The sequence below is a fragment of the Annulohypoxylon maeteangense genome (assembly GCF_022496945.1).
Source record: "Annulohypoxylon maeteangense strain CBS 123835 unplaced genomic scaffold GGS22scaffold_10, whole genome shotgun sequence".
In the NCBI taxonomy this organism is placed as follows: Eukaryota; Fungi; Ascomycota; class Sordariomycetes; order Xylariales; family Hypoxylaceae; genus Annulohypoxylon; species Annulohypoxylon maeteangense.
Window position 1 is genome coordinate 241180 of NW_025953257.1, and position 24941 is coordinate 266120.

Consider the following 24941-nt stretch of genomic DNA (forward strand, 5'->3'; position numbering starts at 1 on the left):
GGAGCGAAATTAACGGCGTTGAAGATCTAGATCAGCTTATTTAAGGACGCAGCTCTCCTTACCACCATGTTCTCTTCAACCTATGGTCTATCGTAGACTAAAAATACGACTTCATCTATCATACGGCTATATGAGATCCCGTGTCCATATGTGAACAGCATAGGTAGGTAACAATGTTGATAAAGGGTAAATTTATGCCCTATGGTGTCCTTGAATTAACAAAATATCACTCTAAGTCTGTTGGATATCAAGTAGCCGATTCGAAAACACCTTTAAAATAGATACGGGTTAGTTCACGTTCGCGTAACGTAAGACAGTACCCGTCCACATCAAAAGCTTGGTGGGTGTCTAGGTATGAGTCAAAATGGAGGGGCTATACCGTTCGCTTCTAGTGAGGGGTAAACCCCTTAAAATTCAGCGATCATTCACTGGAATATAGTGGGCACATCACTACTAGATTTCATCCATAGATCCTAGCTTGCGACTAGTAGAGCACCTATTATTTACTGCTATTCAATCCTGCACTCTAGACTCGACTATAAGCAAAGCTTAAGGTTACACAAAGTAAAGGGGCGCATTGATAACGTGTTGGGTCCATCCCACCGTTAGATAATTAGATCAACGATAATTTCTTCCTTGCGTCCCACATCACGCAATACAAAATTAAGCTGAGCGTGCGTGTATGTTCTTTGTTTTCCATCATTAGCTGGTGTTGATTTGATATTCTGCAGGATATAGGCAAGCAGAGGGTATTTTCACGTTTACTAGGTACATATATATTTCCATTGTTAGACGGTTGGATAGACGCTAGTCGCCCTTGATTTGGATGTTTTTTTTGACGATGCGGAAGCCAATTGGATTAATATTGCGCGGCAGCTGCTATGGCTTGCAGTTTACATAGGTATCGTCTCGTGCGACGAAGTTTCAGTTCACTGGCTTCATGCCCGATATATGCACCTGAATAATCCCTAAGTTTTATTAATAGTCCCAAGATTTCTTTTTGGATGTATGAGCTCAATATGGTATGGGGGGGTCGCGTTTTGTTTGTTATGCGGACCTTTACCCCGCTACGTATATCTGTTGCCGCCGGCGGGGTGCACTGGTTACACAACATTAACTCTCCCTTCTAACAAGCAGACAAGGTGAGGTGAGGTTTCACAAGAAAATCCCTACTCCAGTGCCTACGTGACAAGTCACTCTGTCGACTCAGAAGTTGCCAACTTCTCTAATTTTATCACAACTTTGGAGCAGCCGTCAATGCTCCGTCGTTCCCCAAACATTACCATCTAAACTCCTTAGATATGTCTTCAGTTTCTAACCTTGCTGTTGTTATCTGCCATGGAAGCTATCACACTCCAGCTCCATATCATCCTTTGATCGAAAAATTGGAAGCTGAAGGAATAGACGCCTACTGCCCTCAGCTTCCAACTGCCGACCTCACTAAGCTCAATGTTGGCGATGTTGATCATCCTGATTTCGACCGAGATCCTCCAGGAGGGGGCTACCCTCAAGGCGAAGCCGACACAGATGTCATCCTCGGCGTTCTGCGTCCCTTAGTAAATGACAAAGGGAAGGACGTCCTCATGATTGGACACTCATCCGGTGGCTGGGTTGCTACAGAAGCAGCCAAGCATGAACTACAATTGAAGTCTCGAAAGGAGAAAGGCCTTTCCGGGGGTGTTATTGGCATTCTATACCTCGGTGCATTTATCGTTCCTATTGGAGAGTCTATCCATAGCTTCTTCCAGCCAAAGGATGGCTCCTCCATAACGCCACCATTCATGACATTTCATGTAGGTGTTGTCAATAATTCCGTTTTATGCCCATATAAACTAGAGGACACTTAGCTGATTATATCATAGAAAAATGGTGCGGCTGGACTCGGTACCATTGTCGAGGCAGAGAAATTTATATTCAATGGTCTTGAAGAATCCGATGCGAAGAAGTGGGCGGCTGGACTAACTGCATCTCCTGTCTTGACTACAAAACTTTCCAACAACGCCTACGAGGCCTTGCCTTGCGCCTGTCTTGTATTAGAAGGAGATTTGACGCTACCTAAAGATTACCAGGAAGGGATGATTGCATTGCAAACCCAGAAGACCGGCAGGTTTGAGAGATACTATTGTCCGGCCGGACACTCGCCTCATCTAAGCTGGACTGGCGGCGTTGTCGACATTATTAAAGACTTCACTCATAAAATCTGGGGTTCCTTGGCTTAGTTCATATGGAAGCATGGCGAGATATGGAAACACCGAATCATATATTTTCTATTGTGTCTCTTCTATTTCTTACGTACCTAGGTATTGTGCCAGTAATTACTCATGTCTTGTTCTCACCATAAGCGGTAAACCATACCTACCTAGGTAGGTAGCTAATTTTCAAGTAATCATAGTATTCTATGGAACTACTCCTATATCACAAGCAATTGGCCAGGCTCCAGGTATTTACCTGAGAAATTAAAGTTTAAGGATATCTCTTATATAGGTAGGTATCAAGGTCTGAGTTATAAGTTTTGAATATTGCTCAATGCGCAATTAACCTTCAAGGTAATGCGTCCGCTGAGATTTAATGGGTGAAAGCTATATTTTAGGGAGTTCAGCCACTAGAGAAATGCACTGTAATGAAGGTTCGGGTCACAAATTTGTACCATTCGCCGCGTTCTTTACTCAGTGCGTGACGAAATAAGCTATTTTTTGATACTGTATTAGGTTTAGGTTAAAAGCGATGATCTAGCCGCTAAATTCTAGTAGATAACCGCTATAACTTGAGTTTATTTTAGGGGTTTAGCCACTAGAAATAAACGCCACACGGTAAGAAAATATTCGATTTACACGGCTTCAGACCATCAGCACCCGCAGCCCATGGTCCAAATGTTTGGCGCGGAGATGCTTCGCACACCAGCCACATCTCACTACTAGGAAGCCAGCCCTGGTTAGGAATAGCGATCTACCCACCTATAACTCTACTAAGATTTAGCGGACATCCACCAAGTCTCAAGCGCTGAGCCACTGAAGAAGAACACTACTTGATCTGGGAGAGTAGGTATTTAAAATTGCGTGGCTTTAGCCCCTAAGCAACTATGCGATCCTTTTAAATCTACTTAATTACGGAAGATCGATCCATCACCTAATAACTTTCTAAGATGGTATCAAATATCATCCTATCTCTCTATCTGATGAATTGTGAGCTTTGTTTCTTGGGACCTTACAAATTCGGAAGACCCTACCTACTAGGTACCTAGTAGGTAGGTACCTAGGTAACCATCAACCAACGTATTGTGGTTCAAGTTCGGTTCCGATCCAAGTTAGCACAACCTAGCTACCTATCCAGCAAATTGAATGCAATATTCCAACGGTTCAACTATCCAACATTCATGAATAAAAGGATGATTCTCGCATCATACCTAGATGCCGCCTCTTAACTGCTTCAAGGCTGCGTTTTTTACTACGTTTTGATGTTTCATGTAGGTACCTACCTAAGCAACTAAGGCGGGTAGCTTCGAAGTAGTGGATGAAGGATTTTAGACCTAGATTCCAAAGACCCAAGCGTTATTCACAACCCCATATCATAGTGCTGATGCTACATTAATTGATTATATGTGATACATTTAAGCGTCTCGTGGAAAAAACCAGGAAAACTTCAAAATGTGAAGAGGCATCTCAATTGCGACTATGGGGACGAGCTCTTAAGCTGATGCCTAAAACAACCCGGACGGGGCAAGCCTAGGACTTGAGGGATTTGTTGAGTGAGAAGAGTTGTTGGCATAAAGCAAGGAACAAGCCCACTAAGATCTGACAGCAGTCCCAAGTTCGGGGAATTGTCGAATCAAGAATACAATAGGTGTTGGGAATGATCTCGGCCTGACGCTCCATTATCCACCCTATTAATCTAGTTGGTCCCGACGCTAAGGTGCTCGACTTGATATGCATGCTTTAACAGCCCTAATACCAAGAATCAAGATCGTATGATTTTCGGGCGCTTAAAAGAAGCGCTTATTTAGTCAAAAAACCGTTATTATATGCATAGCAAGTCAACCTGGTTTCAACAGCCGATGCTGTGTAACGACCGAAACGTGGGCGCCACATCTTAAAATATTCAAATTGACTCATCACAGCTTCATGATAGCCAATCTAAACATCAGGTGTGTCGACGATTACAAAGAAATACAGACCGAGGGAATCGTGTTAGTAATTTTGAGTGAGATTCCGAATGAGAAAAGACATGGTTGAGCAGCTGCAGGTTCGAAGGATTATGTACGTATGTAGGGTCATTCGTCAAACTCAAGCATATACCCATGCTGCCATGTAAGAAGCATGTAAGAGCACGATAAGACGCGTTTCTTTGAAATGAAACATTTTCACATGTTAAGAAGCGGATTGGCAGGATTGCTTGTAGGGACACGAGCAGCAACCAATTAGATTTTAGTATGGAATCAAAAAGATCTTAGTCAGATTTAGATCGACCTTCGCTTATGCGCCTAACACTTAGCAACCTTAGCAAGTTCAGAAAGGGGTTAGGTAAACGTGGGGGAGGGGGTGGGGGTATCCATTATAGTTCGGGATTCGTTAGCATTTTAGGACAGATCAGATAACCTTAATATTCTACATAAGATCTTGAATTATACAAAGTACATAATGAGTTAAGGGCGAAAAGAAGCTTACTACACTATAATAAAGCTCATATAGATGATGCTCCGCTCAATATTGTTTTGCGTCTACAAAGTACATTAGTAGGTAGAATACGGTTTGTACCGGCGGTGTGTCGAATTCGTAATCGGAAACTACCTACTAGGTGTACCGTACTACATAAATGTCTTCGGAATGGGTGCATAACATGCCGGCAAGGAGACCCGGTAAGGCTGAAGGTCTCGGATTTGTCGAGAGAATCGCGAATCCGAGCCGAAAAATGAAATCGCATCAATGAACCGGCGATAGTTATAAGCTCTATCTGCACACTCGGACTTTGCCAAGGGATGTTGAGAATACACGCGATGCTTTCTTCCTAGCTAGATTCGGTTGCATAGTGCGTAGCGCGTAGTAGGGGCTAACAACCACATTACATATGACCCATGCTCAGGCGGTCTAGGTCCCATGCATGCACTCCCCGTAAAGTGTCAGATCTACATACATCTAGAAATTAAGGTTAAAGTGGCCTTTATACAACATTAATACTACGTCAATAACATGATCTCAGTAAAAAATATATTAATTATTGATGTCGTGTAAGTTGAATTCGAACCCACAGCCGATTCACTGTGAGTTTTTCAAAGAAAGAAACTTCATCGGAACCTTGAGAAGCGAATTTTCAAGAAGAGCGGTAAAAAGAATCATGGCTCGACGATTGTTTTCCATAGACGGGGAAACTAATGACCCGCTGGCCCCTGATATGCCCCTTGCCAGCCCAAGCATTTTATCCGTCGTTGAATTATGCTTGCAGAGCCTCGATTCGCTCGTAAGAAAAGTTAATTCCCTTATCTTAAAGCCGGTTGCGCTGTTTCAGCTGTCTATTATGCTGTAATAGAATGATTCGTATTGGTTCCAATACAGCGAGGGTTTCTATAGGTGTATTGCGGGCTACCCACTTCTACCCATAGGTACAATATCTTCCGAGCGTCAACTTGATGGTAAATGTTTCTCCTTAATCGTAAATGGTTAGTTTTCAACGTAGGACTTACTTATTCAGATGCGGTTCTAGTTCATTAAAATCCCCGAAACATCTCTCCATTGCTTAATACTGCATTCTCTACCTATGTAGGTAGCCACCTTTGATAATACCTAGGTTGGACCGATGTCTCCTCAACTCCCTTCATTTGCTAGCCAATCAAAGCCTACAGAGCGCGCCGAGACATTGAAGTCGGTAGGCCGGTTGCGTTCGGCGTGTGACTCTTGTCATCAAGCTAAGATCAGATGTTCGGGAGGAAACCCTTGTTTAACTTGCTTGGTCTCTCAAGCCAAGTGCAGCTATAGCCCGGGGAATCGTCTCGGCAGACCAAAAGGGAGCAAGAACAAGCGGGTCGCGGTAGAAAAGAATAAGGACAAGCGAGACGAAACAGCTGAAAGCAAGCATACCAACGGCGCGGTTGATCGTCGAGGCTCAGAACCCAGTGCACGGGGAGAGGCACAGCAGCATTCGGGTTTTATGCCGGCGGAATTTGATTTAGAGCATGGATTTCACGCCGGCATAACCGAAGACCTCCTCAATTCGAATTTTGCATCCTTCATCGACACAATCGGAGAGTCACACGCGCACACAAGTCTAGAAGGGGATTTGAGTGCAACGTTTCCACGTGTAAGCATACACGTTGGCTTCTGATCACTTTCTAATCGACTAATTATCATACCATTCATCCTAGCCTAGCAATGCTAGAGATCAATCGCCATATCAAAGCCTGGCTTTCGGGACTCCAAGTTCCGCATACGACAGTGAATATACCACCGCAACCATCAACTCATACGCGGAAGAGACAGAACTGCACACTCCCAGGAGTACGGTATCCCTAGATGACAAACATGAATACTTAGGTATAGGTTCATTTGTACCTCAGAAGCCGACTCACTGTCCATGTCTACAGCAGCAGGTGCAACTAGTCTACCAACTTGGGGATATACAATGCTCAAATGCCGGCACCCCTACTGTTGACTCGGTCCTTCGCGGAGTCCAACTAGCTCAAGTCCCCTGGAAAGATATGATGGAATGTAGATGGTGTCAGAGAAAAGAGGACCAAAAAGAAGGGTTTCTCCTATTTGCGACAAGTATTCGTATACTCCTTTCATTGTTTCAAAAACTCAATTCAACATCTCACAAGAACGATATTGTATCCGAAACCACAATGAACCAGGCTTTTCCTTTTGCCCTTGACGTGGAAGTCTCAGTAGGTAATTTCAAGTTAATTGGTGGGGCAAAGGAAGAAGTCATTGGAGTAGTGGTTCGAAGAGCATTGCAGAGCGTTACGACCGCTCTTCTCTATCTGTGGGAACGCGTAGATAGACCGAGACTATCTCCAAGTGCTGATCAAAGGGGCGGGGGCGGCACGGATGCTACCCCCGGGTCATCGGATTCACAAGAACGGCGAAGGAGCGATTTCCCGCCAAACTTCGGTACACAGGACATAGGAGCTCTTCTTACTAGCCTCTATTCTATCATGCAAGCTATAAAACGGGATTTATGAAATTGTACGTATAGATATTGACCAGGCCTGTAATATTCACATAAACTATAGCTTATTCGAAGTATTTGAATAATAATATAGCCGTTCTATTGAAAGGCTATTTCATATTTCCTGGGTACGTACCTACCTATATCCCTACTAGTAGCTGTTAGTTTGGATAGGGGTTGAAAATTGCAAGGGGTAGCCCTCTAGGAAGAAGCGGGAATCAGCTTAGTCAGCTTATAGATTCACCTAGATCTAGGACAAATATCTATCTAGTTACAGTAATTGTCAGAAGTTGTATATTAGATTCAAAATAACAAAGGAGATGTGTTAATTGATAACTCTTACATAAACACATTCTTTCAAAAAATAGTGTTTACCTACTAGGTAGGTAGGTAGGTACTACGGTACTTAATCCTATCGTACGAGGGTGAGAGGTGAAGCAATAATCCTTCGTCCTTCTGTACCTAGCAATCATTCCTGGTCCCGATCAGTCAACTTCCTGAAGCCGCATACATCATCTAGCCCCATAATAATATGCACCGTGTATTCCAAACTTACCTAGGTAGATAATATGTCATTATGCCCAGACTTGCTGTATCAGGACAGTCTGTGGGAAATAAGGACACCCGGACAGAGGATGAACTAATAAAGTCACTTGATAGTGATATCGCACACGCTCAATTGTCTTAGAAAGAGATAATCCAATATTCAAAAGACATTACGTGTCAAAAGATGCCACTTCAAGTGATCGTCGTTGGGGCAGGAATTGGCGGTCTTTGTACGGCTGTCGCACTGCAGCAGGCTGGTCATTCCGTCAAGGTGAAATTACAATATCTTTCGCTAATTATCACCCAATCTCAGACGTGTTAAAAATATTAATGGATTACAGATTTTGGAAAAGTCTGCCTTTGCTGCTGAAGTGGGAGCCGCTCTCCTCATCACACCGAATGGGGAACGCGTACTATCTCGCCTTGGCTTCGATTTCAAACGAGCCCGAGCCGATGATATGACATGTTTTGAGGTATTGGATGGAGTCACATTCAAGCCTCTTCACCGCGCTGAGCTAAGCAATGCCCGTGAAGAGTACGGGGCGCCGCTTTATACAGTTCATCGTGTGGATCTGCACAATGAGCTTCTTCGTCTGACGTCGGCATTAGACATTCAATTATCATCAAAGGTGGTAGCAGCGGATGCAGAGCAAGGTTTTGTACTTCTAGAAGACGGAACGAAGCATTATGCCGACCTCATCATCGGTGCGGATGGCCTTCACTCAGTTTTGAGAGGCATCGCGCTGGGTGACCAGGATGCTGCCAAGCCAACCCCTTCAGGGATGAGCGCATTCCGGTTTATGATTCCAACCTCTGAGTTGAAAGAGGATCCTCACTTCCAAGAGCTACTGAAGTCGAAAGGGAGAGGCAATAGTGTATTAGCCGATACGACCACGCAGACTGAACGTCATATGGTTTGGTACACGTGTCGGGAGTACGTCTTCACCTTCACCACACCCCCTACGGAAACAAAAGACTCACGTTTCACACAGTGGAGAAGTTCAAAATTTCGCAGGTATCCACGAGAATATCCACAGAGGCGATGGAGGTAAGCACAAGTCTACTGTGATCTGCGAACAGAAGAGCTGACGAAAACCTCTCTACCTACAAAGATACCAAAACACTCATGCTAAAGCAATTTGGTCACTATCACCCTAGTATAGTTCATATCATCAAGTGGGCACCCTAGAGTCCTTCTTGTTAATATGGAACAGCTCGCTAAAAGTACATTTCATCTAGTGTGGCCCCCAATGTCACCGATTGGCCTCTTTCCTTTCACGATCCTCTCCCGACTTGGCATCGAGGAAAAATCGTGCTAGTTGGGGACGCCGCTCATCCAGTACGTTATACATACCCCTTATTATCTTGGACTCCAGTTTACTCCAGAATTCTTACGCAAGATAAAGATGCTTCCGTTTGGCGCGCAAGGAGCAAATCAAGCTATTGAAGACGCGGGGGCTCTGGGGGCGCTTTTCGGTGGTGGCAAGGAATCTGCAACTGATGTCCCCGGCCGCCTTTCCCTCTTCGAACAAGTTCGACGACTTCGCGCATCTAGAGTCCAGTCACTTTCTAGGGTGCGACTCGGGAAGGAAAAGGAGGTAGAGGCTAGAGTACGCCAGTACGCCGATCCACCAGGCTCAGGTACGTTTGATCGGATTCATATTAGCTTCTGACTAAACGAGCCAATCTTTATGCTTAATCCTGCCGTCGTATAAAATCCCACTATTGACGTTCCTGCTAGATGTACCAACTTCCTTCTTCGAGCGGCTCGCACACGATTATAGGTAGGTCTAGCTGGCGCCATCTATTCCAAATGCATGTGCTAACTCTTATAGGGTTGATGTGTTTGAGGCATGTAAGGAAGCATTGGCTAAAGGTGAATAAAGTAATTGATAGAACTAGGATTATCCGCCTAGAAGCTTAAGCAGTCAAGGTGCATGTGAATTCTGGAATTCCTACAAGATAGCGTCGATGTTGATCATGGGTTTATGTACCTAACCATGCTATTTCGTCATCCTGAGTCCTACATGGGTACTAGGTACCTATCTAGGTAGACTTACTAAACAACTGAACATTTTAGCGACATATTTAAATTCGAATCAGGAAATTGAATCGGGCTTAACACCGATCTTCTCTTAAAATAGTTCGGAGCTCAATTTAGGTCAACTGCTGCAAAAATCGGATCGTCGCGGAATGCATTTTACTGCGTACTAAATCATAGAGTCCGCCGAGCCCCGAACTACGGACCGAAGTTCAAGTTAGAGTCTCGGAATAATAGCTTCAGATCTACAATACGTAGTCGTGTTGATGGTATTTTTCAAAACTGGGGGAAACGGTCTAATCTAGGGCCAGAACCCCCCAATTAATTAAGCGATCATTTTAACTTGGATAGGAAGCTTGGAAAATTGAATCCGGTATCGCGTTCCGCGTTTCAGGGTTTCCACCTTCCATCACGTATTATCTAATCCGGAGTACCGCACCCAAACCCAAGAATGCTCTAGTCGTGGTTTCCGCGTACGGAGCGCAATCCGATTTAGTGGCGTACCAACGACAACGGACCGAGCGTACGATGTGGCTTTTAAGTTTGCGGGCCGATCCGGGGGATGATCTGCTTATCTAACATGAGTCTCCTTAGCTAGCTCCTAACTTATTGGAGCTTAGCGCTATGGATGGTTTTCCCCTCCGTCTTATAAAGCACCACTTTTGATGACGCTGAAAAACTTCCGTTCGTAGATCTGGTATGGTCACGCGTATTCTCAATGAAGACTTCAGTACGTAATGACACGCAATTTTGTCAGCATAAGTTTTCTTCATTCTGCGAATATTTCCGCGTCTACCTCCTGTAATGGACCGTGCAGACCATGGTACAATATCATTTGCCGCAGCATCGGCGCGCATTCCTTCTCCAGAAAGAGTTGTGGCACGGAGTTTCTAGAGGAAAAAGATATGGATATGTTCCACTTCTTACACTCACCGAAAAAAAACCTTTTGACACGTAGAAACATAGATACCTACCTAGATACCTACCTAGGTATCTACCGGGGATAATTGCAACAACAGGATTCCATGCACGCCGGGCCAGGTTGCTGCATATGCAGATGCCGTTTTGCACTGCTACTCACTCCCTAACCCAAAGCCTATTGTCAAAAAGGCCTTGTTACACTACTTGAATTGATTCATATATTTTAGAGGATCTATCAAAAATCACCTTTTCTACGTTTAAATGCAACATACATCCTCGATCTACAATAGCCTCACATGAAAATTTCCTCTTACGCCTCTTATCGTAACCATGTTTATCGTGTTGCTGTCGTGGCGTATCCCTGTTATTGATTTTTGAACCCTCCAGGTAGCATTCTAGAAATGCGCAGGGATCCAATGAATAAACGCGGGTGAAGTTTCAACTACTTGTAAACTCAACCAGATTTATATACTTAATATGATGCCATTTATTACTTAGGCAGGTGATGACTCTGATTTATCAGTGAGGCATGGTTACCTAGTATTCATTTAATAGGAACCTAGTTGGTTTATGCTATCTAGTACCTAGGTGACCTTTTATGCTAACCTCATTATGCGGGTTTCTGAACTTTGAACACCACTGGCCGTCAGCTCGGCGTACTATCGAGGCTCTAAAATGAAACGCCTTATAGATTACGATCCTACGCGTAGCGCTATAGTATCGCGGCGATAGAAATGCGGTGAACGCAAGTGATACTCTTGTCAGAGTCTCTTTCCATCTGATGCATCTAATGCATACAACACAACGGTAGTTAGCCTTCGGAGCAAACGGCTCTAGTGTAATGCATGTGCTATTACTCTGGGCTGGGGTCATATCATGTCAGATACTGCGCCACACTTGTACATCCAAGTCTTGAATGACAGACTTCCAGATACGGAGGCTGCAGGTCAATCACAAGTCCGAGAATGGTACCCCAGTCTAGCGCGGTAGGTCGGTAACAGCGTGGGTGATTAGATAGGAGTCTTCACTTAGATGTCTCTGACTAACAGGTTAATAAGACCATTTTTCAAAGCTGCCAGTGATTTTATTCCCCGAGGCGAGTTAATTAAGCTTATTCCAACACCCCCAGAGGAAAATATTGGCCGAAGATGGGATACTATCTGCCAAGGATACGAACGGTTAGCGACCAGATTAGACAGGTGGAAAAAGTACCTGTATGAACTGAGCATATGGGCTAGCGTCTCGTCTTTGCCCCTTGATCCCTCGGAAGATCATGGAACGTGGTGTCCTTGACGAAGATCGTGGAACATTGTGTCTAGCCTTGTCTTCGATCTTTTGATAGGTACCTATCCTATATTGCCCAAGTAAGGAAACGCGGGTGGCGTCTAGAATGATACCTCCCCGAGAAGGATCACACACTATCTACTACCTACCTAAGAATCTTCAAAGCTTTCTAGCTTATACTATTTAAACAGCCCCGTTGTCCTTGTAAGTGAGTTCGCCAGATTCTAGACAAGAGTTCCAATATCCGAATCAACGACCTTTAACATTGTCACTGGTTTCATGAATCAACTTCATGACCGAGACATAAAAAGCCACATTGCCTTGGAAGATATATGAGATCATAGGCACATTATCTCTACATCTCTTTATACAAAGAATAGATCCCAACCATTTATTAGAACTTGTTTTCTTTTTTTCTTTTAAGGGTGCAATTAGACTTCATTTTTTTGCAAAATGCATACAATGGCTCCAAAGTCGGCCGAGAACACTTTATTATTGTTCGGCCCTCAACTTGCACGTCTGGTACCAAGTCGTCTCATAGAACTACGAAGGACGGTTCTAGAGGATCCTAATCTCGAATTTCTTATCGAGATTATCAAGGGGCTACCTTCCCTGTGGGCCGATATAATTCAGCCAGCCGTCCCCCGTCTGGGGTCTCATACGAACGCCAAAGACAAACTGAGACAGATTGCGACATTTTTTGAAAATGAGGACGAGGAGGCACCCCGACTGGCGCCCCCTTACAACTTACTTCTTGCCCCCTTAACAGTCATTTCCCAGATTGCTGAGTACATCCATCACGGTCACCAGGGAACCGTCCAAGGATTTTGTATCGGATTTCTATCCGCTGCTGCTGTGGCAAGCGCGCGGAATAAGGACGAACTGGAGAAATTGACGGCTACCGCTATTCGGTTGGCTGTTGTTATTGGAGGTATCGTCGACTTTGATGAGCAGGAACGTTCAGACGGACATACCACACTTGAACATAGCTCTACATGGTCTGTCCGCTGGACATCGGCCCTTGAAAAAGAGCATTTGGAAAAGACGCTGGCGTCTTTTACTGAGGTAAGTTGAAATAGTCAAGTTCTTACCTGCTCTTTGCCATTAACTGACCTTAATCCACAGGCGTACGTGTCGTGTATCACGGATGTGGATAGAGTGACGATTACAATATCGGAGAGCCATTTTATCGGCTTTTCTAGGCAACTAGCTGATGGCGGACTATCTGCCCAGCCCATCGGCTTATGTGGCAGATACCACACAACAAAGCCGGACCGAGGAGAGCTAGTGCAGCAGGCGAAGACATTATGCCAGCAAAATCAGCAGTTCCAGTTCCCTGCGGCCGAGCAGTTGATTTCACCCCTGAGATCTACCTCGGATACTGAAGTTATTACGAGCGGGGTGCTTCATGAAATCGCTCTGAACTGCATATTAGTTGACGTATGCAAGTGGTATGATACGGTTCAAGCAGCTCTGGACGCGTGGGACGGGCAGTCGGTGAACGTGATTCCCATCGGTAACAGTTCTGGGGCCATTCCTCGGTCTTTGAAATCGGTAACGACCGTGGTAGATGATTTCCTTACCCCGTCTTCGCGGACATCCACCCCACCTTTCACTACCATGCCGAACAGCAACTTGACGACCGGACAAACCACGCCGTGTAGCCTAGCCCCACCTCCAGTCACGGCGACCACGCAGCCCATCGCCGTAATTGGCATGGCATGTCGATATGCCCAAGCTGATTCCCTCGAAGAGTTTTGGTCCTTGATCAACTCGGGCAAAAATGCGACCACCCCTGTGCCTGAAAATCGCTTCAAGTCTTCAGAATTATGGCGTACGCCCAAGGGTCCTTTCTTCGGCAACTTCATTAAGGACCATGATGCATTTGACCATCGTTTCTTCGGCATGTCCGCCCGCGAGGCCGCATCCATGGACCCGCAGCAGAGACTCCTGCTCCAAGTATCCTATGAGGCTATGGAATCAGCCGGATACCCAGACGGGGCGGAGTCGCCGAACCGCCCGATAGGTTGCTATGTAGGCGCTGGCTACGTTGAGTACGAGGACAACATCGCGTCGGAGCACGCCAATGCCTTTTCGGCCTGCGGAGCTATTCGGGCCTTTATTAGCGGGAGGGTCAGTCACTACTTCGGTTGGACTGGTCCTTCGGTCGTATTCGATACCGCGTGCTCTTCATCTGCTGTGGCCATTCACAATGCTTGTAAGGCTCTGCAGACGAATGACTGCTCCATCGCCATTGCGGCAGGTGTAAACGTGATCACGAGTCCTACTTTCTACCAAAACTTGGCTGCTGCTTCTTTCCTTAGCCCGACTGGCTGTTCCAAGGCTTTCGATGCTACAGGGAATGGATACTGTCGAGGTGAGGGAGCTGGTGTGCTAGTCTTGAAACCGCTAGCTCAGGCCATAGCCGACAATGACCGCATCCTCGGCACTATTGCGGGAACGGCTGTCAATCAGAACTCCAGTTGCAGTCCAATCACGGTTCCGGATTCGAACTCCCAGAGCGATCTATACCTCCAAGCTTTAGCCGGTGGTGGCATTTCGCCTTCGGAGGTCTCCTACGTGGAGGCTCACGGGACGGGTAAGTTAAAGATCTCCCACTCCTAGTCATACTTATGACATAGTATTTCCACCTTTATTCTTGATAAAAGAAGAATATTTAAAGAATACTGGAAATATACTTACCTGCGATTTTAGGTACACCTGTGGGCGATCCCATTGAATGCGCTAGCATTCGCACTGCATTCGGTGACCCTCACCGGGCACAAGAGCTGGTAATTGGTTCAGTCAAGGACGTGATCGGTCATACTGAGGCCTCCTCGGGCGTGGCTGGAGTTATCAAGACTCTTCTTATGCTCCAACATGGCTCTATTCCCAAGCAGCCTAATTTTACTCGCCTCAACCCTAAGATTCCCGCCTTGGAGCCCGATAGATTAGCTATTGCCGACAGAGCTCGCCAGTGGCAAACCACTACAAAACGCGCAGCCTTAATCAACAACTATGGTGCGGCTGGGAGCAATGCCGCTATCGTAGTCCAGGAATATCGCTCGTCCTCAACGGAGCAAGATGTCATCAGCAAGTTACCAGAGAGTAGTAACATCGAGTACCCGATTCTTCTATCAGCCAAGACACCGGAGAGCTTACGTGCGTATAGCGCCGCTCTGAAATCATTCCTAGATCGAAATGACTCAATCACACTCGGCGACGTCGCGTACAACTTGGCGCGAAAGCAAAACAAGACCCTCGAGTATACGTCGACGTGGACCACTACAAGCCTGTCTGCATTCAAGGCAGATCTAGACGCTATTACGTCTGGTGCCCGTACCTTGTCCCAGAGAAAGGTCGACAAGAAGAAGACATCTGCGGTGCAATGGCCGGCGCCGATTGTCCTTTGCTTCGGCGGCCAGACGGGTCGTAGCATCTACCTCTCGCGAGATCTTTTCAACAGCTCGTCTCTGCTGAGAGCCCACCTTGAGAACTGTGATGAAGCGAGTCGCTCTCTAGGGTTGCCGTCGTTCTTCCCACGTATCTTCGACCCGGCTCCTGTCGATGACCTAGTCTTGCTGCATGCTATGTTATTCTCCGTGCAATATGCAAGTGCTAAGACTTGGATTGATGCTGGGCTACAAGTTAGCGCTTTGATAGGGCATAGCTTTGGTCAGCTAACAGCTCTTGCTGTGTCTGGCAGTCTTGACCTAACGGATGGCCTTCGGCTAGTTACAGGACGCGCTCAGCTAATGCAGAAGCTTTGGGGTGCGGATCCCGGGGTCATGCTTGCGATTGAAGGAGACAAAGACCGTCTTGATACCATACTGCAGACTGTTGCCGAAGCTAATACTCTTGACGTGGCATGCTATAACGGCCCGCGCAACATTGTCCTTGCCGGAGAAGCGGCAGCGGTGGACTCTTTCGAGCAGACCTGCAAGGCCTCGCCGGGTCTCAAGACAGTCAAGCTAGCTAATAGTCATGCGTATCACTCTCGCCTCGCCGACCCAATCTTGGACGGCCTGGAGGATTTGGCCGGATCTCTCGTCTGGCGAAAGCCGTCGATTCCGGTAGAGACATGTTCTCGCAGTCAGAGTTGGACCAGCATCGATCCTGCCAAGATTGCCGAGCACACACGCGAAACCGTGTATTTCGCAAAAGCCGTGCAGAGAATCGCTAATCGATATCCTTCATCTGTCTGGCTCGAGGCCGGATCCATGTCCCCGATCACTGGTATGGTACGCCGCGCTGTGCCAGCAAACAGAGAAGACGTCTTCCTATCAATGGACTTAGGTCGTGGCAACCCCTGGACTAGTCTCTCCAAGGCTTCAACTGGTCTCTGGGCGGCTGGTTCCACGGTAGATTTCTGGGCCTTCCATGGCACTGATGGAGATCGATACAAGTGGTTGGACCTCCCTCCTTACCAGTTTGCGAAGACGAAGCACTGGATACAATACCAACCTCATCGACCCCAATCTTTAATCGAGACTCCGGCACCAGTCACAGCAGGACCACCAGAGCTATTACAACGACTTGGAGATGCTGACGGAGAGACCATATTCGCCGTTGATCCTTCTCATGAGATCTTCGAATTAAGTGTCAAGGGCCACGCTGTGGTTGGCCAGAGCCTAACTCCAGCAGGCTTATACTTCGAGCTAGCCATACGAGCGGCACAGGCACTTCAAGATGCCGGAGAAAAGAGTTCGAAGGTGCCTCATATCGAGAACATGCGCATCCTATCGCCACTCGGGCTGAAACCCAACGGAGTCCTTCGTATTAGCTTCAAGCGGGGCGCCAATAACGAGAGCGGTAGCCCAAAGTGGTCTTTCACTTTCTTCTCTACGCCCGCCGACGTCGTAAACCCGCCACCTACCTCCAAACGTACCAACCACGCACAAGGTACCGTGACTCTCCTCGCGGCAGATGCGGCAACTTCCCGCTTCCAATTCGTTAAACGTCTGCTTGGGCGATCGCGGTACGACCAGATTGCTTCGAACCCTGGTGCAAACCGACTAGCCGGAGATGTTCTGTACAAGATCTTTGCTCGAGTCGTCAATTACGCGCCGTATTATAAGGGTGTCCGCAACACCGTCGCCTATGACGGAGAAGTCGTAGGTGACGTGGTTATGCCTTCCGGAAAAGAAGCAGAACGTCTTGGGGATAGCATATCAGACCCTCTGGCTATTGATAACTTCTTACAGATCGCGGGTATCCATGTGAACTGCTTATTGGAGGGTAGTGACGACGAAGTCTCCGTGTGCAATGCTATCGGAGAGGTCCTATGGAGCGACGCGTTCTTGCAGTCGAATAGCCAAGATAAGCCTTCCGCGCGGACATGGAGACTGTACTCGAATATGGAACCCAAGGGAAAGAACACGCTCGTCAACGATGTCTTCGTCCTGGACGCCGCTACTGGGGCTGTTGTTGTAGCCTTGCTAGGAGCGGAATTCACCACAGTGCCTCTTGCTTCCCTTCGCAGGGTCTTGTCAAAGATCAATGAGAACTCGGCTACACCTGCGCCATCAAAGGCTTCCTCTTCGCCGCTAGCAACGAACGGTGTCTTCACAAATGGGAACTCAACGCCAGCTGCGAAGGCCCTGCCTAATGGAACCTCGCAAAACCACGCTGTCGTAGAACCTTCACCGCCAGTCGAGCCTGCACCTGCTGCCGCTTCTTCTTCCGCCGCTTCCGCGGTCGATTTGTCCGTCCGAACGATGCTAAGCGAGATCTTCGGAATGAGCGTCGATGAAGTACAACTCGATTCGGACCTCGCGGACTTGGGTGTAGATTCGTTGATGATCACTGAGATTTCTGGCGAGATTCAGAAGCGATTCGATGTCACTTTATCAATCGATGACATGCAAGACTTGACGGATGTTCAGTCATTGACCAAACTATTAGGCGGTGGTGCATCAGCTCCTGCTCCGGTTCCTTCTACAGCTCCGGCACAGAATGAATCGACTACCGTAAATGGAACGACAAACGGGCATAAAGAGGAAGAGCCAGAGGTTGAAGATGGAGGTGTCGCAGCTGTCAGTAGTGACTGGCTTTCCAGCAACCGCAGCTCGTTCGACGTGGATATCCAAAAATACGGGTTCGGTCAATTCCGCCAAAACGTCTACCCGCTACAGTCAGAGCTCGTAATCGCATATACTGTCGAAGCCCTAGCAAGCATAGGTTGTGATCTCCGGACGCTCAACTCTGGCGACCGTCTGCCTGAGCCTGTGTATGAGCACAAACACAACAAGTTAATCGCGCAAATGTACCAAATTCTCGAAGATGGCGGCCTGATAGCGGGGAGTGGCGCCAGCGCCACGCGAACGGGCCTCTCTGTGCCCCAGGCTTCGGCTACGGACCTCCATGATGCCATCGTGCAGAAATTCCCCCAACACGCAGGAGAACACAAACTCCTGCGCACGACAGGCGCTCGCCTAGCCGACTGCCTTAAGGGCCAGGCCGACCCTTTGGCCCTTATGTTTGGAAATGCTGAAGCCAGACAATTGACAGAAGATGTTTATACCAACGGCCCCATGTTCCGGGCCGCGACATCGTACCTTGCTCGTTTCTTGGTCGATGTTTGCGAGCGGTTCCAGGGTAAACGTGAGATCCGAATTTTGGAGCTTGGCGCTGGAACGGGCGGGACAACGAAGCATCTAATTGAACAACTTAACAACAGCGCTGCCGGACAGAAGATTCGGTATACCTTCTCCGATGTCTCGAAATCGCTGGTCGCTGCAGCGAAGAGAAAATTCGCTAAATACCCATTTATGGAATACGGTATTGTGGATATTGAGAAAGAGCCGGCCGCGGACGTCCAGGGACGGTTCGATGTGATCATTTCCACTAACTGCATCCATGCAACTCCAAGTCTTGTCCGGTCTTGCACTAACATCGGAAAAATGTTGCGCAAAGATGGACAGGTTTGCCTCGTAGAGCACACGCAAAACCTGTATTGGTTCGATCTCGTCTGGGGATTAGTTGAGGGATGGTGGTTATTCGACGATGGTCGCAAACATGCACTTGCTTCCGAGTTAAGGTGGAAGAAGGACCTTGAAACATCAGGCTTCCAATGGGTCGACTGGTCGGACGGAGCAAGCGAGGAAGCTAAGATTCTGCGTGTGATCGTTGCATCGCCAACATCTCAGCTTTCATCTCCCCCAATCAACACTCCGACTCTTGAAATAGCTTCTCCTCTTGAGACAGAGGAGACAGTAGTCTTCAAGCAGGTCGGTTCTCTGCCACTCCAGGCCGACATATTCTACCCATCAACATCGCAAACCGGCAGCAAAGCACGACCTATCGGTGAGCTTCCCTCCTATTAACTATCCCAGACTACTTATATACTAATTACGAAGTCATTTAGCTTTGATGGTCCACGGTGGAGGCCACATAATGCTTTCCCGAAAAGACGTCCGCCCAAAACAGACCCAAACCCTCCTAGACGCAGGATTCCTACCTATCAGCGTCGACTACCGCCTCTGCCCCGAGACCACTCTCCTAGAAGGCCCCATAACAGATGTCCGAGACGCCCTAAACTGGGCCCGCAGCACCCTCCCATCCCTCTCTCTCAAACGCCCTGATGTGCGCATCACAGGCGAACACGTCGTCGCCGTCGGATGGTCAACAGGCGGCACCCTCGCCCTAAGTCTAGGCTGGACAGCCCCATCCGCAGGTCTGCAACCCCCAGACGCTATCCTCGCCTTCTACTGCCCAACAGACTACGAAGACGCTTGCTGGTCGCGCGAAAACAAACCCTACGGTGACGCCGCCCTCACAGCCGAAGCTTATAACATATGGGAAGGAGTATCGGATTCCCCTATCGTAGCATACAACCCGCCGACGGGGACGCGCGCGGCAGGTGGCTGGATGGCGAAGAACGACGCGCGCTCGCGGATCGTGCTGCATATGAACTGGCATGGGCAGACCGTTCCCGTGCTCGTCCAAGGACTGAAGAAGTCTACCGCCGCGACGGAAACCGGGGTGCCGAAGCTCCCTGCGCCCACGACGGAGCAAGTGCAGGCCATTAGCCCTCTAGCGCAGATCCGAGCAGGCGCTTACAAGACGCCGACGTTCTTAGTCCATCCTTACGAAGACGACTTGATCCCGTGGCAACAGGCGCAGCGGACGGCGGATGAGTTACGACGCGGAGGCGTGGACGTCGAGTTGAGGCTTATTGGGAATGCAGCGCATTTGTTTGATATGTATCGTAGCCATGAGGCGAATGTTGAGGCGGTTAGGGCGGTTGGGGATGGGTATGCTTTTTTGAGTAGACATGTTTGAGTTCTAGGTAGGATTTAGTGATGGAAGAAGGGATTCCAGGTGTTTAGAATAGGGGCTACACTGGCAGGATATTCTGGGCAAGGTTTCTGGGTTGGGATTACGAGCGCGCGTATGATTTTGATTGAAAGAAGACTAGATTCTACCAGATTGAATAGAATAGTTTCAAAGACTGATTTCTACATCCTTTCACAATTGACTCCTCAGCCTCAGTGGTCTTGTGTGGTCTTTCTCACTACCTAGGTACTAGGAGCATAACAAAATTTCCCATAGCGCCATACCTAGGTACCCGCCTAACAGAAACTCCCTGGACATTACTAGGCACCTACTTGTGATATAAGGAACTCGAAGATTTCTGTGAATATCTTCACGTAATAAAGTCTTATTAATTCTCTTGTAAATTTCTTAAAATGGCAAATGACATTGGTACTTCCTAGCAAGCTTCGATCGATTCAAGAGAAAGTGTGGGGAAGTGACCGTATGAAATTACCGAATTAGGCAATACGCTAGTGTATGGCCGACGTCGATTGGCCAGCTACAAAGTCCGGTGGAAGGTAGGCACGCAGATAGGCACTTAAAACATTGAAGGCATAATGGAAACAGCCACTGTAAATTTCAGAGGTTACCTATCCTATCTACGTTGGGTGCCTGCCGGACGGGATACGACTGCCGGTAGTCGGAAAGTAAGTATGATAGAGGTAGTATCCAAGTCCGTATAGGTCTAGGGGGGAAAACTAAATGCGGGCGCTCGGAGCGGGGATCGCCGGCATTATGAGTCTTGAATCCAATCATCCAACTGCCGTATTCCAAATTCGGGCATCCCCTTAATCTTTTGGGATAACTTGATGCTTACCCAATTGTTCTTGGGTCGTATATCTGCACCTTTTCGTTCGTACCTAAGTATCGATTTCTTAGCCTTAACCACCCGCGCGGTTGCCGGTGTTCTTGTCGTGTTTATTATTCGGTGTGATAGGTGAGTGGTTCTAGTAATTATAGAAACCACTACCTTAATTGCAAGCGTCTGGATGAATGCAAAGTAAATAATCCAGCGCCGGGTATTTCGCCGACCAACGCGGCATAAGCGAATCTTAATTGATACAATGGTTGACCATTCTGTATATATCTCTACTGATCGGAGACCGGCCAGTACCATGACGCTAGTCTTTTGATATCTCCAGCAACTTCGAGCCGCATCGCCAACATCGCCGTCGAATTCAACATCGACATCTTCAACATGAAGGGAAACTCCCTAGCAATCGCCGCGGCGCTTGCCGCACCCACCCAGGCGTACCTCCGCTTCGGATGTGCGACCTTGAGCGTTCAGCGTCTCGACCCTCTTGTCGAGCCAGGCGTCGTCCCCTCGGCCCATCTCCACCAGATCATCGGTGGAAACGGCTTCAACGCGACCATGGACCCTACCGAGGATGTCAGCCAGAGGGCTACATGCACGACCTGCACCTTCTCCGAGGATCTTTCCAACTACTGGACCGCCGTTATGTACTTCAAAGCCCGCAACGGAACTTACAAGCGAGTCGGTCAATACCCGAACGCTCTCTTGGGTGATATCAAGGGCGGAATGACCGTCTACTACATCCAAGAATCATTCAACTCCAACGGAAACCAGAAGATGACAGCCTTCAAGCCTGTAAGTTCATTACTTCGGTGTTCACATGACCATAGACCAATCTCACAATCCTAGGGTTTCCGAATGACGGTCGGCACGCCCAACAGCAAGGACGGCACCAACCCCGGCCTTCGCTACACTTGTCTGCAGGACGTCATGACTCGATTCCCCGAGACAGCCGAGTTCCCCAAGCAGGCATGCCCTGCCGGAATTATGGCTATCCACCACTTCCCCGCGTTCGTAACCCCCTGCACAGCTAGGATCTTCACGCGCTAATTATAGCTTTTCAGATGCTGGGACGGCAAGAACCTCGACAGCCCGAACCACCAAGACCACATGTACAACACCAACAAAGGTGGCTTCGTCCCCGCTGGCGCATGCCCCGCCTCGCACCCCGTCCGAGTACCGCAAGTTGCTCTTGAGACAATGTGGGACACCCGCCCATTCAACGACAAGTCGATCTGGCCTGAGGATGGATCGCAGCCCTTCGTCTGGTCTTACGAGGACAGCGTCGGCTACGGCACACACGCTGACTACGTCTTCGGCTGGAAGGGCGATGCGCTCCAGCGAGCCATGGACTCCAAGTCCCTTCTTAGCAACGGCATCACGACCCAGAGCGTCGCTCAGTCTAACCAGTGCACTCTCAAGAGCACTGTTGTAGAGGACATTGACGGCTGTAAGTTATTCCTGTCATCAAGATGTACTACTGGAAAGTATGAACTAACGACTTATTTGATAGGGCTCACGAAGCTTCCGGGACGTCAAATGGATATGTAAGGAATCTACATTGATTCACTTATAATTGAAGTATGCCGAGTGTTGGAGGAAGATAAGAAGTTGAAGGCCTACTAGTCTTAAGATTAGACAGACATCCGCTCGTTCAGAATTGAGATAATAATGTTTTCTGCTGCGGGTTTCATCGCTACGTTCTGATCCCAAAGTCAATAAGACGTGATGAAAGTCCCTACCAACTTCATGAACCTCTCGCGCACTTCCCAGTGACCCATGTGACTTGAGTTCTCCAACACGATCCATTTAACCCGGGGAATGGACCGGAACCAAGGCTCAACACATAGTTCAGAGACCTCATCGTATTGTCCATTCAAAAGCAGAGTATCCACATTGATATTCTTCGCTTCCTCCGTCCCATCCCAGTCCCTAAGGTTACCGGTAACCACAATCTCAGAGGGACCTTGCATGGTGAGGTAGGTAGTGGGGTCTTCCTTCAAATTCGCGAATGCCTGCTGCACTGGTTCCGGCATCGGATCGACTCGACATACATAGTTCTTGTAAAAGACCATGCTAGCCTGCTCATACTCATCCGTTTCGAAGTTTCCGGTCCGGTCGCCTTCATCCAACGTCTTTCGGACATCTTCCGGTAGCTGCGCGCGCAATTGCTTGCCCCCTTCGACGAACAGCGGGAAGCTAGCAGGAGCGCCGCATAATACGAGCTTCTTCAACCCTTCCGGCCGACGCGCAGCATACATCCCAGCAAGCATACCACCCCAGCTTTGACCTAAAAGATAAAAGCCTTTCGTGCGGAGTTGTAGGTGGTCGATCAGATTATCGAGCTCGGCGATGAATAGGTCGAAGGTCCAGAAGGATTCGTCCTTTATTTTATCCTTCAAGTGTGTAGAGTGCCCGCAACCGATTTGATCGTAGAATACAATAGGGACATTGTATTGGTCGATAAGGTCAGTAAACGAGGTAAGGTACTCGTGGCCCGCTCCGGGACCCCCGTGAAGGGCTACGAGGGGGAGAGATGTGGACTTCTCGAGGTCTCCGACGATTTTATACCACTAGCACTGAGAGTCAACATATTCCCGTTTATTCCCGTTTATCCCCCTACTCAACATGATATTAGATCTTCAATGAGTTCGGCTTACCGTTTTGCAAGGCCTACCGCTGTTAGGCGCCTCAAACGAGACTTCACCTTCGATAGTGGGGTAAGCAGACATATTGATTTCCTCTTTTAAAGCTACAAGATACGAGTATCTCTCAAACTCTTGAGCGTAAAACCATTGGAACCCAAATTGGGGGACAACGCGAATCTTTATACAGCTGGCCGTAAGCAGTAGTCGAAGCTAATGGCAGCGGCTAGCCTATTTACAGAGCAGCGCGATGCGGTTGGCATTGGTTTGTCAGCTGATTGACAAGCAGACAGGCACATGGGCCAACATTACATCGTGCATTATCGACGGGGGTCTTATATCCGTCGAATAGCAACGTCCATCATGTATTACCGGACGGTTTCTGGAGAATTGGTTAGTCGGTTCCACCATAAACCGGTGCTTGAAATACAGAAGGCGGGGTGCGGGGGTGGACGGGCTTCGTGCCGTACCGGCTTGGCAGTGGAAGGTGGGTTGTACCCGGAAGACACTCAGACTTAGAAATAAGCCCCCCGAAGAAAGCCCATACCTCTTTCCGAAAGTTAAATATTGAGTTGTTGCGACCTGTGAAGCTGAGACTGCAAATATGAAATTGAGACCAAAATTACACCTTCTCTGTGTCGTCAATTATTCAGTTATGATAGGAGCAGTAGTTTCGGTCGCAAGTTCGTTCGGGGGCGCTATCAGGCCTGACAGAAGTCAAATCCAAATACATCGGCCATTATTACCCATAATATTTGAGCAAGTCGTTAAGAACCAGGTATTAACTTTCAATCTAAGCACTTTCCGTAACATTTATAAAGGTCAAACTTTGACCACGTGTTTTGCCATTTTCTCGTGCAGTGAAAGGTTTAAGGTTGTTTATTAGGTATGAGATAGTGAGCCATCGCTAATACCAAGCGCTAATACCAAGTACCATTAGGCACTATTATGGAGCGTTGATAAGCTCCAGGGTTATTAGGTACCTAAGCAGAAGCTCCAATAGGGCACTTTGCGACGCTAGTAGGCTCCAGGGCTGCAACGCGGCACTATCAGCCCTAGCGCAAGCCCCCCAAGACTCTCAGTACAGCACGCTTCAAGGTTCTTTAGCTCACCTACGCCCGAATCTACTACACCTACGCCATTCATCATGGTCCATCCAAACCTAGACCTCACGCTACCACCCTTTACGCCAGAGCCGACCCGCGCCCTATCGCGAGAC

General features: G+C 47.9%; 5 protein-coding genes across 5 annotated transcripts; 4 read left to right on the forward strand and 1 right to left on the reverse strand.

Moving 5' to 3' along the window:
- Positions 1-1131: 1131 nt before the first annotated feature.
- Positions 1132-2253, forward strand: GGS22DRAFT_164883 (alpha/beta-hydrolase). The gene is made up of 2 exons (XM_047961599.1): positions 1132-1793; positions 1863-2253. The coding sequence occupies exons 1-2, from the start codon at positions 1302-1304 to the stop codon at positions 2217-2219; spliced, it is 849 nt and encodes a 282-aa protein (XP_047817942.1). The 5' UTR covers positions 1132-1301; the 3' UTR covers positions 2220-2253.
- Positions 2254-5787: 3534 nt separating this feature from the next.
- Positions 5788-7244, forward strand: GGS22DRAFT_194718 (uncharacterized protein; the record flags this gene model as incomplete). Its single annotated transcript, XM_047965542.1, has 2 exons — positions 5788-6288; positions 6353-7244. 2 exons carry the CDS (start codon positions 5788-5790, stop codon positions 7166-7168), a joined length of 1317 nt encoding a protein of 438 aa, XP_047817943.1. The 3' UTR covers positions 7169-7244.
- Positions 7245-7885: 641 nt separating this feature from the next.
- On the forward strand, positions 7886-9585 carry GGS22DRAFT_194720 (putative salicylate hydroxylase; the record flags this gene model as incomplete). The annotated part of the gene is made up of 8 exons (XM_047965543.1): positions 7886-7972; positions 8043-8635; positions 8694-8749; positions 8814-8877; positions 8941-9040; positions 9108-9342; positions 9443-9485; positions 9537-9585. 8 exons carry the CDS (start codon positions 7886-7888, stop codon positions 9583-9585), a joined length of 1227 nt encoding a protein of 408 aa, XP_047817944.1.
- A 2824-nt stretch (positions 9586-12409) lies between these two features.
- On the forward strand, positions 12410-22628 carry GGS22DRAFT_189241 (uncharacterized protein; the record flags this gene model as incomplete). The annotated part of the gene is made up of 8 exons (XM_047964818.1): positions 12410-13012; positions 13073-14546; positions 14663-19252; positions 19314-20202; positions 21389-21872; positions 21927-22087; positions 22142-22527; positions 22591-22628. 8 exons carry the CDS (start codon positions 12410-12412, stop codon positions 22626-22628), a joined length of 8625 nt encoding a protein of 2874 aa, XP_047817945.1.
- Positions 22512-24094, reverse strand: GGS22DRAFT_164888 (Alpha/Beta hydrolase protein). Its single transcript, XM_047961600.1, has 2 exons — positions 23738-24094; positions 22512-23650 (listed from the first exon to the last, which is right to left on the reverse strand). Exons 1-2 carry the CDS (start codon positions 23807-23809, stop codon positions 22793-22795), a joined length of 930 nt encoding a protein of 309 aa, XP_047817946.1. The 5' UTR covers positions 23810-24094; the 3' UTR covers positions 22512-22792.
- Positions 24095-24941: the final 847 nt, after the last annotated feature.

Coding starts and splice junctions, on each gene's coding strand:
- GGS22DRAFT_164883 (XM_047961599.1), top strand. CDS start 1,302: ATGTCTTCAGTTTCTAACCTTGCTGTTGTTATCTGCCATGGAAGCTAT. Junction 1,794..1,862: donor CACCATTCATGACATTTCAT/GTAGGTGTTGTC, acceptor ATTATATCATAG/AAAAATGGTGCGGCTGGACT.
- GGS22DRAFT_164888 (XM_047961600.1), bottom strand. CDS start 23,809: ATGTCTGCTTACCCCACTATCGAAGGTGAAGTCTCGTTTGAGGCGCCT. Junction 23,651..23,737: donor GCGGTAGGCCTTGCAAAACG/GTAAGCCGAACT, acceptor TCTCAGTGCTAG/TGGTATAAAATCGTCGGAGA.